Below are 15,202 nucleotides of genomic sequence, written 5' to 3' on the forward strand. Positions count from 1 at the left end.
TTTGACTAGATTGACCCCAAGACCTTCTCATCCTATAGAAGGCCAAGAGTCACAACTTAGAGTTCCATTAGATTGACCCCAAGACCTTCCCCATCCTATGGAAGACCAAGAGTCACAACTTAGAATTTCACTTCAGATGTCCCTATTGGGAGTTGAACTTGGGTCTCCACAGTGAGAACCCAGTGTTTTAGCCAGTTAAGCTCAACCCCTTGGACAGAACAATTATATAATTTAATAAAATTGTAAATTAGAAATATAAATAATTTAAAAATTATAAATTAAAACTTCGCATCTTTATAGACCATTAATAAATGTAAGTATAATAATATTTGTTTTTAATTTATAATGTATATTATTTAATTTTTAATATATAATTAATATAAATAAAATAATTTGTAAATTAAAATTATTATGTATTATATTAGTGTGCCATTTATTAAACTATATAGAATAATTATATAATTTAATAAAATTGTAAATTAGAAATATAAATAATTTAAAAATTATAAATTAAAAATTCGTATCTTTATAGACCATTAATAAATGTAAATATAATTATATTTATTTTAAATTTATAATGTATATTATATCATTTTTAATATATATTTAATTTATACTATATTTAATTTTAAAAATATATTTATTTTTTAATATGTTTTTTGTACAGATGTACTGAACGTACTGAATTCCTCCAAAAAAAATTTGACATACCGATATATTGTACCCACTTACCCCGATTTTGATTCCAATTCAGCAACCTACCTACATCTTTGTGCTATGGAAATGCCCTTAAATTTAAAAAGAAAGTATTTTGTCTCTTTTTTTATAATTTTTTACTTTTTTTTAATCTGATTTTTTGCCGATTTTTTCCCCAATTAATTCCCGATTTTTTCAAAAAATCTCATACTTTTGTTTTGCCGATTAATTCCCCAAACGATTAATGCTTCTTTGATCCAAACAACCCAGCAAGAATCTTAAAAAGCCAAACTACTTCTCTAGTTGCCACACTTGAAGCAATGTAATCAGCTTCTACAGTACTCAATGCAACTGAGGACTCTTTCCTACTGGCCCAAGAGATCATAGTGGAACCCAAGCTGAAACAAATTCCTGAAGTGCTTTTCCTGTCAGTAATACTTCTAGCCCAATCAGAATCAAAGTAGCCTTCCAAATTGATTACTTCAGTCCATAGCCAATTGTTCCACGCAAGTATCTCAGGATGTGCTTCGCTGCCACCAAGTGAACATGCTTTGGCTGGTTCATGAATTGGCTAAGTGCACTTACTACATAGCAAATTAGTGTTGACTAGATACATCCAGGATTCAATCAACTGCCTATACTTTGAAGAATCTGCAAAATCAGAGTTAGCTGAAAAAAAAACTCAACTTCTTCAAGTTAGTTTCCATCATTCCAAATCTTTTCAATATATCTATAGTATATTTTCCTTGACTTAGAATAATTTCATTAGGTCTTTGCCACACTTCTAACCCTAGAAAGTAATGTATTAGACCTAGATTCTTTATTCCAAATTCAGTAGCTAATTCTTTCTTACATCTAAAGATGAGACTATCTTCACCAGTTAGAAATAAATCATCCACATATAAAACCAGAATTAGCATTTCACCATTAAATACTTTAAAGTAAATGTTCGGATCAGCATCATTCTTATAAAACCCTAAATTAACTAAGTACTTATCAATTCTTTCATACCAAGCCCTAGGAGCTTGCTTGAGACCGTAGAGAGCTTTCTTTAGTCTGCAGCATTAGCTATGGTGGTTCTAATATTAGTATATCTGACAGCAAGAGCAAATGTTTCCTTCTAACTACATCTAGCTTCATATTTTCAAAAAACTTCCATATGGAACTCTCTTTTGATTCTTAATATAAAATTGTGGTAATCAAGTCTCATGAAGATTGCATAAACTAATAATCAATCAAGGAAGGCAGCCATAAATCAAAGATGAGAAATGCCAACCTTTTCCCTACTTCACTTTTACAAAATGGACCTATAGTACAATCATTATGATCAAGGCATACCTTCAAGTGAAGAAACCAAGCTCCCTCTTAAGCTTGAAGGCATGGTAATTCAAGAAACTCTTGAAAAGAAAAAATATCCCAATAGAATGAATTAACATGTAAAGTCACTTATCTAGACTTCCGCCATTGATAACATATGCCAAGATTGCTCAAAAGGATATTGTCAATCTATGATCAACTTCAACCATAGAGTAAAGCTACACAACATTCTAAAATTGTTTTCCATAGTTGAATAACAAAGAGTTAGCTTATATTAGAAAACTAAGGCAAGTGTATGACTTCAGAAAACATTTTACAAAATCCATAAGCAAGGTATATAAGCCTAATTGTCTTTCTAGCCAATGCGTAAAATCAGATATGAATATTGACCACTCAAGGATACACATTGTAGTTGAGCACAAGCGTATGATCGAAAGCCAACTTCAATAAGTTAGATACCTCATTCATCTTAGGTTTCATCATCAAGAGAATACTTACTTCAAAGAATGTAATAGGCAATATGCTTAAATTGAAGAGATAGTGTCGCAATGAATATTATGTAAGGATGATGAAAGCCATGACAGAAAATGCATTAGAGCTAAAGGCAATCCTCTACACAAGAGGAGCAGAGCAAGATTATAATAACAGCATAACAAAGAACATGAAAGCTTATTATGAAGAGCTGAAGAGAACCAAGTGTTACACAGTCACAACCCTATATGACAACCTTATCCAAACATAAAACAGAACAGAAAATGCAGTCCATACGATGTTAAGAGATTTGATGCAAATCAAGAGACACACCATAAAAGTATATAATTCCAAAGCAGCAAGACTATTGAGCATTTCAAGACTTAGAAAGAATGTCTATCACACCAATGACTGAGGTTCCATGTTTCTGAATCTCCTATAAATTTATTCATCTTTCTATTTGTGCTTGCCATCATAATACTCCTAGATTTATATCCGAATACACATGCTGAAGTCTTAAGTGCCAAGGATGTATAATGCATCAATTCGGATCACCACATCAAATAGGTTGAGAGCTAAACATACTTAAAAATAGAGAGTAGGGCATAACTATCTTCAATAGTTCAAACTGGATTAGAACAAATTCTTAACACAAGAACAAGACTCGAACCAGGGTGATTGTTCCAAGCCTTAGGAAGAAAGTTAGGCAATACTAAGATCTGAAAACAAGTGCACAAACCGACATATGAAAGCACCCTCAGATGAAGTAGTTAACAAGCAAGAGAACCTTATGCACTAGATAAGACACTAATAACAATAAGGTAATCAGATGCAAATCTTCAACCAGGTGAACCCTATAATTGAGAATAGAGGAATGAGAGCACCTGAAATCTTATTCTTGCTATCGTCCCATCAATGCCTTTAATTTGTCAAGCAGACATTGTTATTGAACTTTCTGATTCACAGTAGACTTCTTGAATTGCTTTAGCTCATCCAGATCCGAAGGCTCAGTTAGATCCTTATCTTTCACAAACTGTAACGGACCTTCCATGGTGTAAAATTTAGGGCACCTTCAAGTCTGTCCTCAACTTTCAGACCTGTAACCATCTTGCAAAACTTAACAACAAACTGAAAGTGAAAGACAACTAATAATCTGATTATTTAGAATTGACCTAAAGCTCTGATACCATATTAATTTTAAGCAATCAGGTGTTAATCTTAAATAATCAAGTTATAACATAACAATAACAACAATAAAAAAACACAAAACAAGACACACCAATACCCTGGGAAAACCTCCCTCTTGGAGGTGAAAAACCCAGCCACAAAGTACAATGTGTATTATCTCAAATGTAGGCAATTACAAGGCAAGTGTGCTTATCTCAAATTGTTGTTCAACCAGCAAGATAACAGATCTGAATTCCTCTTTATATGATAATGGAGATTGCAGCCCTTATCATCGGCATCAAATTCGCTCAAGGCAAGTCTTCATTAGCTTCGCAAGATCTTGATAGCATCACCTAACAGCCAGCCTTCACACAATGGATGAGGAGCAAGTTTGCACAAGAGAGAGAGAGAGATCGCCAAATGTTGGAGAGCAGATTACATGTGTTGACAGCCTTAAGAATGATTCGCCTTGTATGTGAATTGATTCATTATGCTATGCAAATGACTTGCTTATATACTTGACTTGTGGTGTCAAGTCTCAAGTCTACCTGCCTTGTTAATTTAATAATAATATTATGTATATCATCCAAATAGGTCTTGACCTATTAAGACGTTATTGCTTGATTTCCTTTACCACACGCTACATGAATTTGGGCCCAACCCAATTACATAATCGCTCAAAATACATATTGGGCCTACCCTATCTACAAGTCACATTCAATATAGGACCACAAGTTACATTTATAGGACCTGTCCTATCCACAAGTTACATTATATATAGGTCTTGCCCAAGCAAGACATAATTACAAGTTACATGTATTTGGGCCCAGCCCTAAGTTCGATTTACATAATAGATAATACATGTGTATTTTAATTGCCATTGACAACATTAAAATACAATAGCTAGGTATCCGAGCTAGCTACTATTTCAACACAATCCAATGATCAACATAAACTCGGATTCTTCATGGAGTCATTTAACATTAATAATATATGCTACTTTTAAAAAAATGTACTGCTATTGTTTTTCTTTTAAGAACTATTTTATGCAAACAAAATAAAAAAGAATAGAACTGAATTTTATAAAAGCAAATATTCAAAGTTGGGCGTGAGTGATGAAGAACTAGAAGAAAGACTTATGAGTAACCCTCAAGCTTATACGTTCCAATAGCTATCTCATAAAATTGCAATTGCTTGCAATGTGATTTCAAACAATGAACTCAAGCCATTCAAAAGAACTTCATGAAAAAGGGAATCAAAAATGTAGTAAATTCCTTTCTACGTTAGATTCTTGACAACCTTTGTTAATTTCTGGCACAAGTAAAATATGGCAGAAAAAATAAAGGCTAGCTTTATTTCCTACGTTACCTAAAACAAGAATGTAGAAAAGTTAGCTGTGAAGTACAACGCACATATTTGGTGAGTCATTCATATGCAAATTAAAAATTTACTTTTTTTGTGCAAAATTTTCCAAAAACGTCCAATTGTCATCATAGATGCAAATTCAAGTATTAAAACATCTTTAATAGGTATATTATACTCTATCAACTTTGCCTGACTAAAAGTAAAGGTAATGCGAGTACAAAACTCAAACAGTAATAGAAATTCACTTTCAAAGTAAATAATTTCAAACTCCCAAGAAATGAGAACACAAAAGGGAGACCAAAGGTGAGCATACCTCTTTGAATCTCCATACCATCATAAAAATGTCTTTGTATAAGATCCACGAAATTTCCTGCAGTAACAGGTGCATTATAGCCATCTAGAACCAGCTGAAAAACAACATCATCAGAAGTGGGGTTATCCTTGATTTTCACTTTCATTTCTACCATGGCTCTTCCTTTTAACAGAGGTTTATCCGCATATTCTTCAGGCACATCAAAGGGGAAATTGTCCACCATATCCTCCTCCACACTGCAGAAATCCAATTGGCGAGGAACATCTCAGCTGCAAATCAGTAAGGAATTAAAATATGAGATGTATGCATATAACGTAGACTTCATCTAAGCATAATAAAATGTCCCGATTCATAGGCCAATCAATTTTCTTTTTGAAATTAGTTCACTAATCTTCCCCACAAACTAGAAGCATATATTAGCCTATATATAAATGATTGACCAACTGCTATCCTCCTCCCACCTAGTGAAAAGAGATTTTTTCTCAATTAAAGGTCTACACTGAACAGAAATATATCTTTAATTTTCTGGATACCGATACTGTCTCTAACCAAGTGAGTGAAGCCCACAAAGATTCTTATCTCTATGACTAAAGTTTTTAATTTCAATGCAGATTCAATGGAAGTGATACTCTGTGTTGGCCTATAATAAATTGGAATACAGGGGTATCTCAAGATGTGTGTACTCTAAGTGAAGCCCACAAAGATGCCAGCCCCTAAAACAGTAAGTGTTAGGCTTATATGATGAGCAGATGAAAGCAAACTCTGTATTCACCTATGAAGAATTTCAACACATAAGGTATGTTGAATTGCACAGTCTAAAAGGTTTATGATGACACAAGCAAAATGCCACTCAAAGTGTTTGGAAAAATTCCCACAACAGAGAAAAATAAGGACTTTGTAATTTCCCTAATTTTTAATGACAATTAATTAATTTAATTTTTAGAAATACAAAAGATGACTTAATATTAACTAATTTCATTAAATAATAAAAAATATTATTTTTTGTCACTTTATTAAGTAAAGTTCTCCAAAATATGATTAATATTTTAGTCAGCCAAGTCAGCCTAATATTCTAGATGCTTCTTGGAGTTCTTTATAAGGAGGCTCAATGGAGGAAGGAAAGCATGCTTGATATGATGAATTTGTCTGATGTTTTGCATTAGCTGATTGCTGAGGACGAAAACCTTCAGTGATCAGAAGGGTTGGACGAAAACTTGACTCTTTCTGGGAGTGGATTTTAGATGCTTCTTGGAGTTCTTTGTAAGGAGGATCGATGGAGGAAGGAAAGCATGCTTGATATGATGAATTTGTCCAATGCTTTGCATTAGCTAATTGCTGAGGACGAAAACCTTTAATGATTAGAAGGGTTGGACGAAACCCTGACTCTTCTTGGGAGTGGATTCGTGAAGGGAGTCTACATTTGTGCCAAATTTATGAGGTCTGTGATAGAGACAACTTTGTAAGATTTTGAGCTTGTTTCAAGAATAAAGAAATTTGTGAATATTATATATGTGTTTAGTCTGAGAAGTAAGAATATATTGCCATATTCAATATTGGTGCTTATTGTATTTGCCGTGAGCTACCTGAATATTTTATATCATTTGCGGAATGATAAGGAAACAAATCTTATTGTAAAATCGTAGGAATTAAATAATAGTTGGACCAAAGTCAAAGTAAATATTATTTGCCGTGAGATGAATTAATATGTTTCCTTAATACTCTGCCTTTTCTAAAGTTTGCCATAATGGAAATAAGAATAAATTTATTGTTTGATAAAGAATTCAATATTTATTAAGTTGTGCCTGTGGCTTCAGTGACTGAGTCTGAGCGAGCTTTAATATTGACATACCCCAATAATTATTATTGTGAAAGAGATTATTATTTGGGTGATTGGTGTGCACGGCATATCATCGATTCATCAAACTGAGAGATACCTGAACCGTGGCACCGGAGATTGAAGTCTGCCACCAGTCTAAGCAGAAGTTCTTAACAGAGGCAGTTATCACATTCATGGATAGAGGTCTTTGCTTTTGGCGGAGCTTCCTGTATGCACGGAACCTCTTAGTATTGGTTTGAAGGATTCGTGCACAGACGGCATTCAGCCTGAAGGGATCTCATATTATTATTGTTGGGAACAGGCATATTGGGGCATCCCGCAAAGAGCCACAACATAGGGTGAGGTCTTGTAAGCTATGGAATATTTCTGAGCAGGTATCTGGGCAAAGGAGATTCAAGAAGTTTCCAGATTTCAATAATCCTCAGCGTTAAAGATAATTTCCTAATGTAAGAAAAGTTTGCGCCTCCAAACACAAACCTTTTCCACTCTATTGCACCAAGCTATCCTATAAGAACTGCACACGCTATTTTCAGAAAAATTGTATATTTGAGGTTGTTGGTCCTGTTGCTTGATATCGAATGTGCAGTCCTTATATAAGGTGCAGTCTGAATTACATTTCTGAGTCGTACTGTTATTGCAATAAGAAGGCAAAGAAACACTCGATTTTCAATACATGACTAAATTTATGTTCAATTTTATACATTGAATGTTATTGTCTAAGTGTTGCAAAACGGAACTGTGAAATTGGAAGAAGATATTGTTATATTCCTAGTTTGGAACATTTCAGACTTTGACAGTAACAGTAATTCCACTAAATGCTAATCTGATTCCAAGGTGGCATATCTGATGAATATCATAAAATGATGAATCCAAACAAGGACATGTTAATCTATTGTACAAAATAATTAATGATTATTCAACTTTTACATATATAATGCTTTAGGGAACAACACGCTTAGAATATGACATCACACTAATATATAATTCTGTACATGGACTTTGCTGGTCTCTTTTCTTTCAGTTCCACATAGGGCTTCGCTCAGCATTGCCTCAGTCATCAGCCCCTCCACTCCAAGAGCTTCACAAAGCTTGCCATATCCATTTTCTACATAGTGTAATGAACTGGCCTGGGTATCCATAGTGGAAAGTTTTAGTAGGGGCTTGTACATGCACTAATGGTGCCTTTTTCATTCTAACTTATCCCACTTGGATTCTTCTTCCTACTCCCTGCCAACCTTTTTGTTCCCATTACCTTGTTTTTCTCTGCTTTCCACCTACATTTGCCCTTGATTCTCTCTTCGGCTTGCTTGTGCACTTCTTCCTCATCAATGCGTATGCCCAACTACAGGGTTGTTGTGCTTGGTGCAGCCATGAGACTGCTCACTTTGACGACCTTAAGTAAAATTTGATGGTGACTTGTTCACCCTTTACCCTTGTTTTGATTGTTAGATCAATTACCATCTCATCCGTCTTGGACTCCTAATTATTCAAAATTTCAAAGTACAAATTTGTCCATTTGCTTGTATATTAGTTTATTTCAAGCTTACCCGGGGACATGTCCCCGGACCTAAAAACCTCGATTTCATGCTGGCGACCCTTGTTTTCAGTGATTTACTACTCCTGGGTATGATTGGAAAACATTTAACAAACCTGTAAGCTGCCATTTCTCACCATTTGGGAGTTGATAGGGAGTGTTCGAAGTGTGTGAAGGTGATTGGTGTTAGTTTTGTGACTTAGATCAGTAATCAGACTTTCATTATTTAATTATTTGCTAACATTATGTAAACAATAATCAAGTAAATGAAAGAGTGAAAGCAAGTGCATAAGAGACCAACACAAATACCCTGGGAAAACCTCCAAAGAGGAAAAACCCAGCACTAAAGACCCACAGGTCAGATTATGTATTCAATCTTGAATTGTACCAATACAATATTTAGCTGGTCTCTTCAACCTCTTATCAGATCTGCTTCTTTTGTCATCTCAGATCTGCACTTCTAATTTCGCCAAGTCTGCACCAAGTCTGCTCTTTAATGCACTCTTTAACAGAATTAGGAACACCAAATGACTGACTTCCTTGAATAAATTCGCCCAGTTCATTCCTTAATTTCGCACTCTTAGTAGCAGAAGAATTTCGCTGATTGCATGTGTTGAATTGATTGTATGAACTTGGCAAATGACCTTTATTTATATGTGCATCTAACCTTAAGTCGGCCTTAATTGAATGTATATGTTTGGCGCCAAAATTAGTTTAGTGTGGCATGATCAATATAGGGCTGGACCTGTTTAGGGGGCACGCTACCCTCTTTAGGTCCAATCTACACGTTAACCTTAAAGGGGAAGCCCAGCGCAATAGGGGTTCGGATGTTGCCTTTAGACAATCCGCACCCTATTTCACAAACAATACTCCCTCTTAACTAGGGAAGAAGAGAATACATAATCTGAACCTTTAGAGTTCCATCTAGCACACAAGCATAGAATGGATCTAGCACACGAGCATAGGATGGTTCTAGCACACAAGCATAAAAAGTGTAATACACAAGTGGGTCTTTACATGATTACAATTTTCCATCTAGCACACAAGCATAGAGTGGATCCTTTCATTCTTGCATACAAGCGAAGAATGAACAAAACTCTACATAGAGAATCACTGAGAATGAAACTCCCTCTCAACCAGGGTTTCATTTTCCACAATACCAAGTCTGTCTCTAATGTATTCAAACTTCACTTTGGATATAAAGGTTTGGTAAGAATATCTGCAACCTGTTCATCTATGCTAATATACTTTAGCTGAATGGTGCCTCTTTGCACCATATCCCGAATGAAATGATAATGAGTTTCCACATGTTTGGACCAGTCATGGAACACAGGATTTACCGACATCTTTATACAGCTTTGATTATCACAATGAATAGTGGTAGGACCACTAGATTGACCAAATAATCCAACAAGAAGTTTGCGAAGCCATACTGCTTCTCTAGATGCAACAGATGCTGCAATGTACTCAGCTTTTGCAGTACTCAACGCTACCGAAGATTGCTTTCTACATGCCCAAGAGATTACTGCAGAGCCCAAGTTGAAGCAGATACCCGAAGTACTTTTCCTGTCCTTGACACTTCCTGTCCAATCTGAATCTGAATAGCCTTCCAAGAAGATTGAGGTATTAAGTGAATACTTCAGCCCATACCCAATAGTGCCTCGCAGGTATCTCAGAATGTGCTTGGTTGCAACCAGGTGAACAAGTTTAGGCAAGCTCATGAACTGACTCAGGGCATTCACAGCATAACAGATATCTGGTCTAGTATTGACTAGATACATCAAGGATCCAATCAACTGCCTGTACTCAGATGGATCTGCAAAATCAAAGTTAGCTGCAGAAACACTTAACTTCTTTAGGTTAGATTCCATAGGAGTAGACATAGGTTTACAGTCCATCATTCTAAATCTTTTCAGAATATCAATAGTGTACTTTCCTTGACTTAAAAAAATTTCATTGGATTTTTGCCATACTTCTAACCCTAGGAAGTAATGCATTAGACCTAAATCCTTCATTTCAAATTCTGAAGCTAATTCTTTCTTACATCTCATGATTAATTTATTTTCACCAATGAGAAATAAATCATCCACATACAAAACCAGAATAAGCATATCATCATTATATATCTTCAAGTAAATGTTAGCATCAGCATCATTCTTAAGAAATCCTAAGCTTAGTAAGTACTTATCAATTCTTGCATACCAAGCACGAAGAGACTGTTTGAGCCCATATAAGGCTTTCTTCAACCTGCAAACATGAGAATCTCTTTTATGGATTACATAACCTTCTGGTTGCTCAATATAGACTTCTTCCTCAATAACACCATTGAGAAAGGTTGTCTTAACGTCCATTTGATGCAACTCCCAACCTTTGGTTGCAGCAATAGCTATTATAGACCTAATAGAAGTATATCTAGCAACAGGAGCGAATGTTTCCTCATAATGTATTACTTCCTTTTGAGAAAAAACCACAAGCTACAAATCTAGGTTTATATTTTTCAATACTACCATCAGCATTATGCTTAATTTTAAATAACCATTTAGAAGAGACAACAGACTTACCTTTGGGTTTGGGTACAATGTCCCAAACATCATTCTTGATGATAGACCCATACTCTTCATCCATGGCTAATTTCCAAGCATGATGAGTCATAGCTTCTTCGACATCAAGAGGTTCAGACTCAATGACGTTACACATTACAAAAATGTAGTTGGCGTGATTTTGAGGTCTCTTGCTATCTCTGAAGGTTCCTCTGGGAGCAACAAATCCTTCAACATCTTGAATAGTGTTTCTAACCCAAAGTGGCCTCCTCTTGCTGACCACAATATCCTTAGGTATATCTGTAGAGTCCATGGGTTTTGTTGGATCATCCTGAAATTCCTGATCCGGGAGGTCAATGGACTCCTTTTGTATCTCAGGGTTAGTATCAACATTTGAATCTTGATTTTCAATCACAATATCATCATTATTAGATAATGAACCTTTAGATCTTTTGAATGCAATGTCTTCTTCAAAAGTTACATCTCTACTTACCTCAACATACCTTTGACCTGAAATGTAGATCCTGAAGGCTTTGGAAGATTCACTGTATCCCACTAAGATGCCTTTCTTTTCAGAAGGATCCAACTTGGTTCGTTTTTCTTTAGGCACATGAACATACACAGGGCTTCCGAAGATCCTTAAGTGGCTGATGTCAGGTTTGATTCCTGTAAAGGCTTCTTCAGGGGTTACATTCTTTAGAGCACGATGAGGACATCTATTTTGAATGTAAACTGTTGTTTTGGATGCCTCCGCCCATAAGAAAGGTTGCAGGTCTTGATCATGAATCATGGCTCTTGCAGCTTCAACAATGGTCCTGTTCTTTCTTTCAGCAACTCCATTTTGTTGAGGATTGTAGGGAACACAAAACTCCCTCTTAATTCCTGTCTCAATACAGAAATCATAAAAACTACCTGAGGTGTACTCACCTCCATTGTCAAACCTTAGACATTTAATTTGATTTCCAGTAGTATTTTCAACCAAGGCTTTGAATTCTTTAAATCTATTTAAGACTTCTTTAGACTCTTTAGATTTAAGAAAGTAAATCCATGTTTTTCTAGAGAAATCATCTATGAAGATTACATAATAAAGGAAGCCGCTAGGAGATGCTACAGACATGGGACCACATAAATCTGAATGAATAAGTTCTAACTTTTCTTTAGCCCTACTATCACTTTTATGAAAAGGGCTCTTCACATTCTTACCCATTGCACAACCTTTACAAGCATCATCATGAGATAAACTAAGTTTAGGCATACTTTTAACCATTTTACCAAGAGTGGGAAGAGCTTGAAAGTGTAGATGTCCAAGTCTTCTATGCCATAGCTCGCATGATTCAGGGCCTTCACGAATGAGAGCTTGAATTGGGTTAGCTGCAAGCTTATACAAACTATCACATCTATTTCCAATAACACAAGCAATTTTGAAATTAGATTTCTTAGACCAAGCAAGTACCTTCCCTTCAGAAAATGCTATTTGCAAACCCTTATCTTCTAAAGCGGAAATGGAAATAAGATTTCTTTTAATTCCAGGTACAAAAAGAATATCACAGAGTTGTAAAGAAATACTAGAATCTAGTTTTAAAAAGGTAGTACCAGAACCTTTTACCGAGTATCGAACATCATCACCGATTACCACATGAAGGTTGGTATCTTTTTCTATCAAATCTAAAAGATGCTCACGAAAACCTGAGATGTGTCTGGAGGCACCACTGTCAATTATCCAAGTATCATTGTCCATAGGAACGTTGCTTGATAGAGCAGAGATAAGAAGATAGTCCTCATTTTGTTCAGCAACTTCATTTAAATTGGCTTCCCTTTCCTTAGGATCATTCTAACAATCTCTAACATAGTGACCATACTTATCACATCTGAAAAAACGAATGTGAGAGGAATCTCTTGACTTCTTCTTTGGATCATAGGAGGAGGATCTAAAATCTTTGCTTCTCCTTTCTTTCTTCCAATGCCCACCTTTCCTAGACTTAGCTGTGAGAACATGATTATCATCTTCGTGAGAGTTCTTGAGTTTTCCTCTTACCTCAATTCAAGATTCCTCTTCAATGCAATCAGATTGAAGATGCTCAAAGTTGGGACGTTCAGCTCTTCCACCAATGCTACGAATGAATGACCCATTCATCAGGTAGACCATTTAATGCAATCATGACAAGATCTTTATTTGAAATTTGGCAATCAAGAGTACTTAGCTTGTCCTTTGGTTCATTGATCTTCATGAAGTAGGCCATGATTGAGTCTTCTTCTTTCATTTTGATGTGAAGTAGCTGCTGCCTTAGAGCAAGAGCCCTGCTGAGGTTGTTGACTTCATACATCCCTTCCAAGTGTTTGATCATTTCCCTGGCAGAAGCAAATTTGGATATGACAGTGACAAGATGATTCTTGACAGATTCAATTATGATGTTCCTAGCCTTGAGAGAGTCTTTCTTGAACTGCTTCAGTTCTTCAGCATCTTCAGGAGGGGACAGCCTTTCTTCTTCTACGAATTTAAGCAATTCATTCTCTTCAAGAATCAATAGAATACAGACTTTCCAAGCAGCAAAGTCAAGGGCTCCATCAAGTATATCTTCAGCCCTCAAACCTGACATTTTAATCTGAAAACAAACAGCAACTAGATACAACAAATGATTTACTGAAATTTGAAGTTAGTAACACCTTTGCTCTGATACCATGTTAGTATTGTGACTCAGATCAGTAATCAGACTTTCATTATTTAATTATTTGCTAACATTATGTAAACTATAATCAAGTAAATGAAAGAGTGAAAGCAAGTGCATAAGAGACCAACACAAATACCCTGGGAAAACCTCCAAGGAGGAAAAACCCAGCACTAAAGACCCACAGGTCAGATTATGTATTCAATCTTGAATCGTACCAATACAATACTTAGCTGGTCTCTTCAACCTCTTATCAGATCTGCTTCTTTTGTCATCTCAGATCTGCACTTCTAATTTTGCCAAGTCTGCACCAAGTCTGCTCTTTAATGCACTCTTTAACAGAATTAGGAACACCAAATGACTTTGACTTCCTTGAATAAATTCACCCAGTTCATTCCTTAATTTCGAACTCTTAGTAGCAGAAGAATTTCGCTGATTGCATGTGTTGAATTGATTGTATGAACTTGGCAAATGACCTTTATTTATATGTGCATCTAACCTTAAGTCGGCCTTAATTGAATGTATATGTTTGGCGCCAAAATTAGTTTAGTGTGGCGTGATCAATATAGGGCTGGACCTGTTTAGGGGGCACGCTACCCTCTTTAGGTCCAGTCTACACGTTAACCTTAAAGGGGAAGCCCAGCCCAATAGGGCAACATCCGAACCCTATTTCCTAGTTACAAACAACTGGAACCTTATGAGGGTGTTTTATGCGAGGTTGGATGATATTTTGAGGTTTTCATTGCTGTTTTGACCTGCAACGTTGGACAGCAGACTGTAATTGCAGGTATAAACATATGAGCCTTATAGAAGGTCATTTCCAGATGGTGCAGATCTGTACCAGCCAATTTCCAACCTTAGTCTGAGGTATTAGCTAATGTGCATTTCACTATCATGCTTATTTCTTGTATTGGCATCTCTGTGTGAATGTTTTCATCAAAAAAGAGAATGTTTTCATCAAAAACAATTGTAACAGCAGTTGTATGAACGCTGATTTCTTATATCAGAACTTTATGACAGCAGGGTATCTCTATCTGGCAAGTTTATGTTATTGTTTCCTATTTTGCAAAAAAAATTTAAAAACTAGGGTGGTTATTACGATGGAAGACATCAAAGCAACATAAAATCTTATGACTCACTCTAAGAGAATTTTTTGGTTTCTAGTGCTCCTACTTGTTCTTGTGTCTTCTACAATGTCTGAGTAAGCCATATAGGATTCCTGTCTGTTTTAGATAGCACTGAGGTATCTATTGTTAGACTAGAAGTTGGCTGATCTGCAGTTGGTATTGCTATATT

General features: G+C 35.7%; 1 protein-coding gene across 2 annotated transcripts in view; it reads right to left on the reverse strand.

Annotated features, from left to right (window-relative positions):
• LOC131064978 (peptidyl-prolyl cis-trans isomerase CYP38, chloroplastic) overlaps positions 1–15,202 on the reverse strand; it is a 48,026-nt gene that overhangs the window by 15,435 nt on the left and 17,389 nt on the right. For both annotated transcript variants that reach the window (XM_057999318.2, XM_057999320.2), the window contains one exon: positions 5,330–5,565. In XM_057999318.2, coding sequence (XP_057855301.2) covers positions 5,330–5,565 — 236 coding nt within the window. The remainder of the gene's footprint in view (positions 1–5,329; positions 5,566–15,202) is intronic.

The sequence above is a fragment of the Cryptomeria japonica genome, chromosome 6 (assembly GCF_030272615.1).
Source record: "Cryptomeria japonica chromosome 6, Sugi_1.0, whole genome shotgun sequence".
Taxonomy (NCBI): domain Eukaryota; kingdom Viridiplantae; phylum Streptophyta; class Pinopsida; order Cupressales; family Cupressaceae; genus Cryptomeria; species Cryptomeria japonica.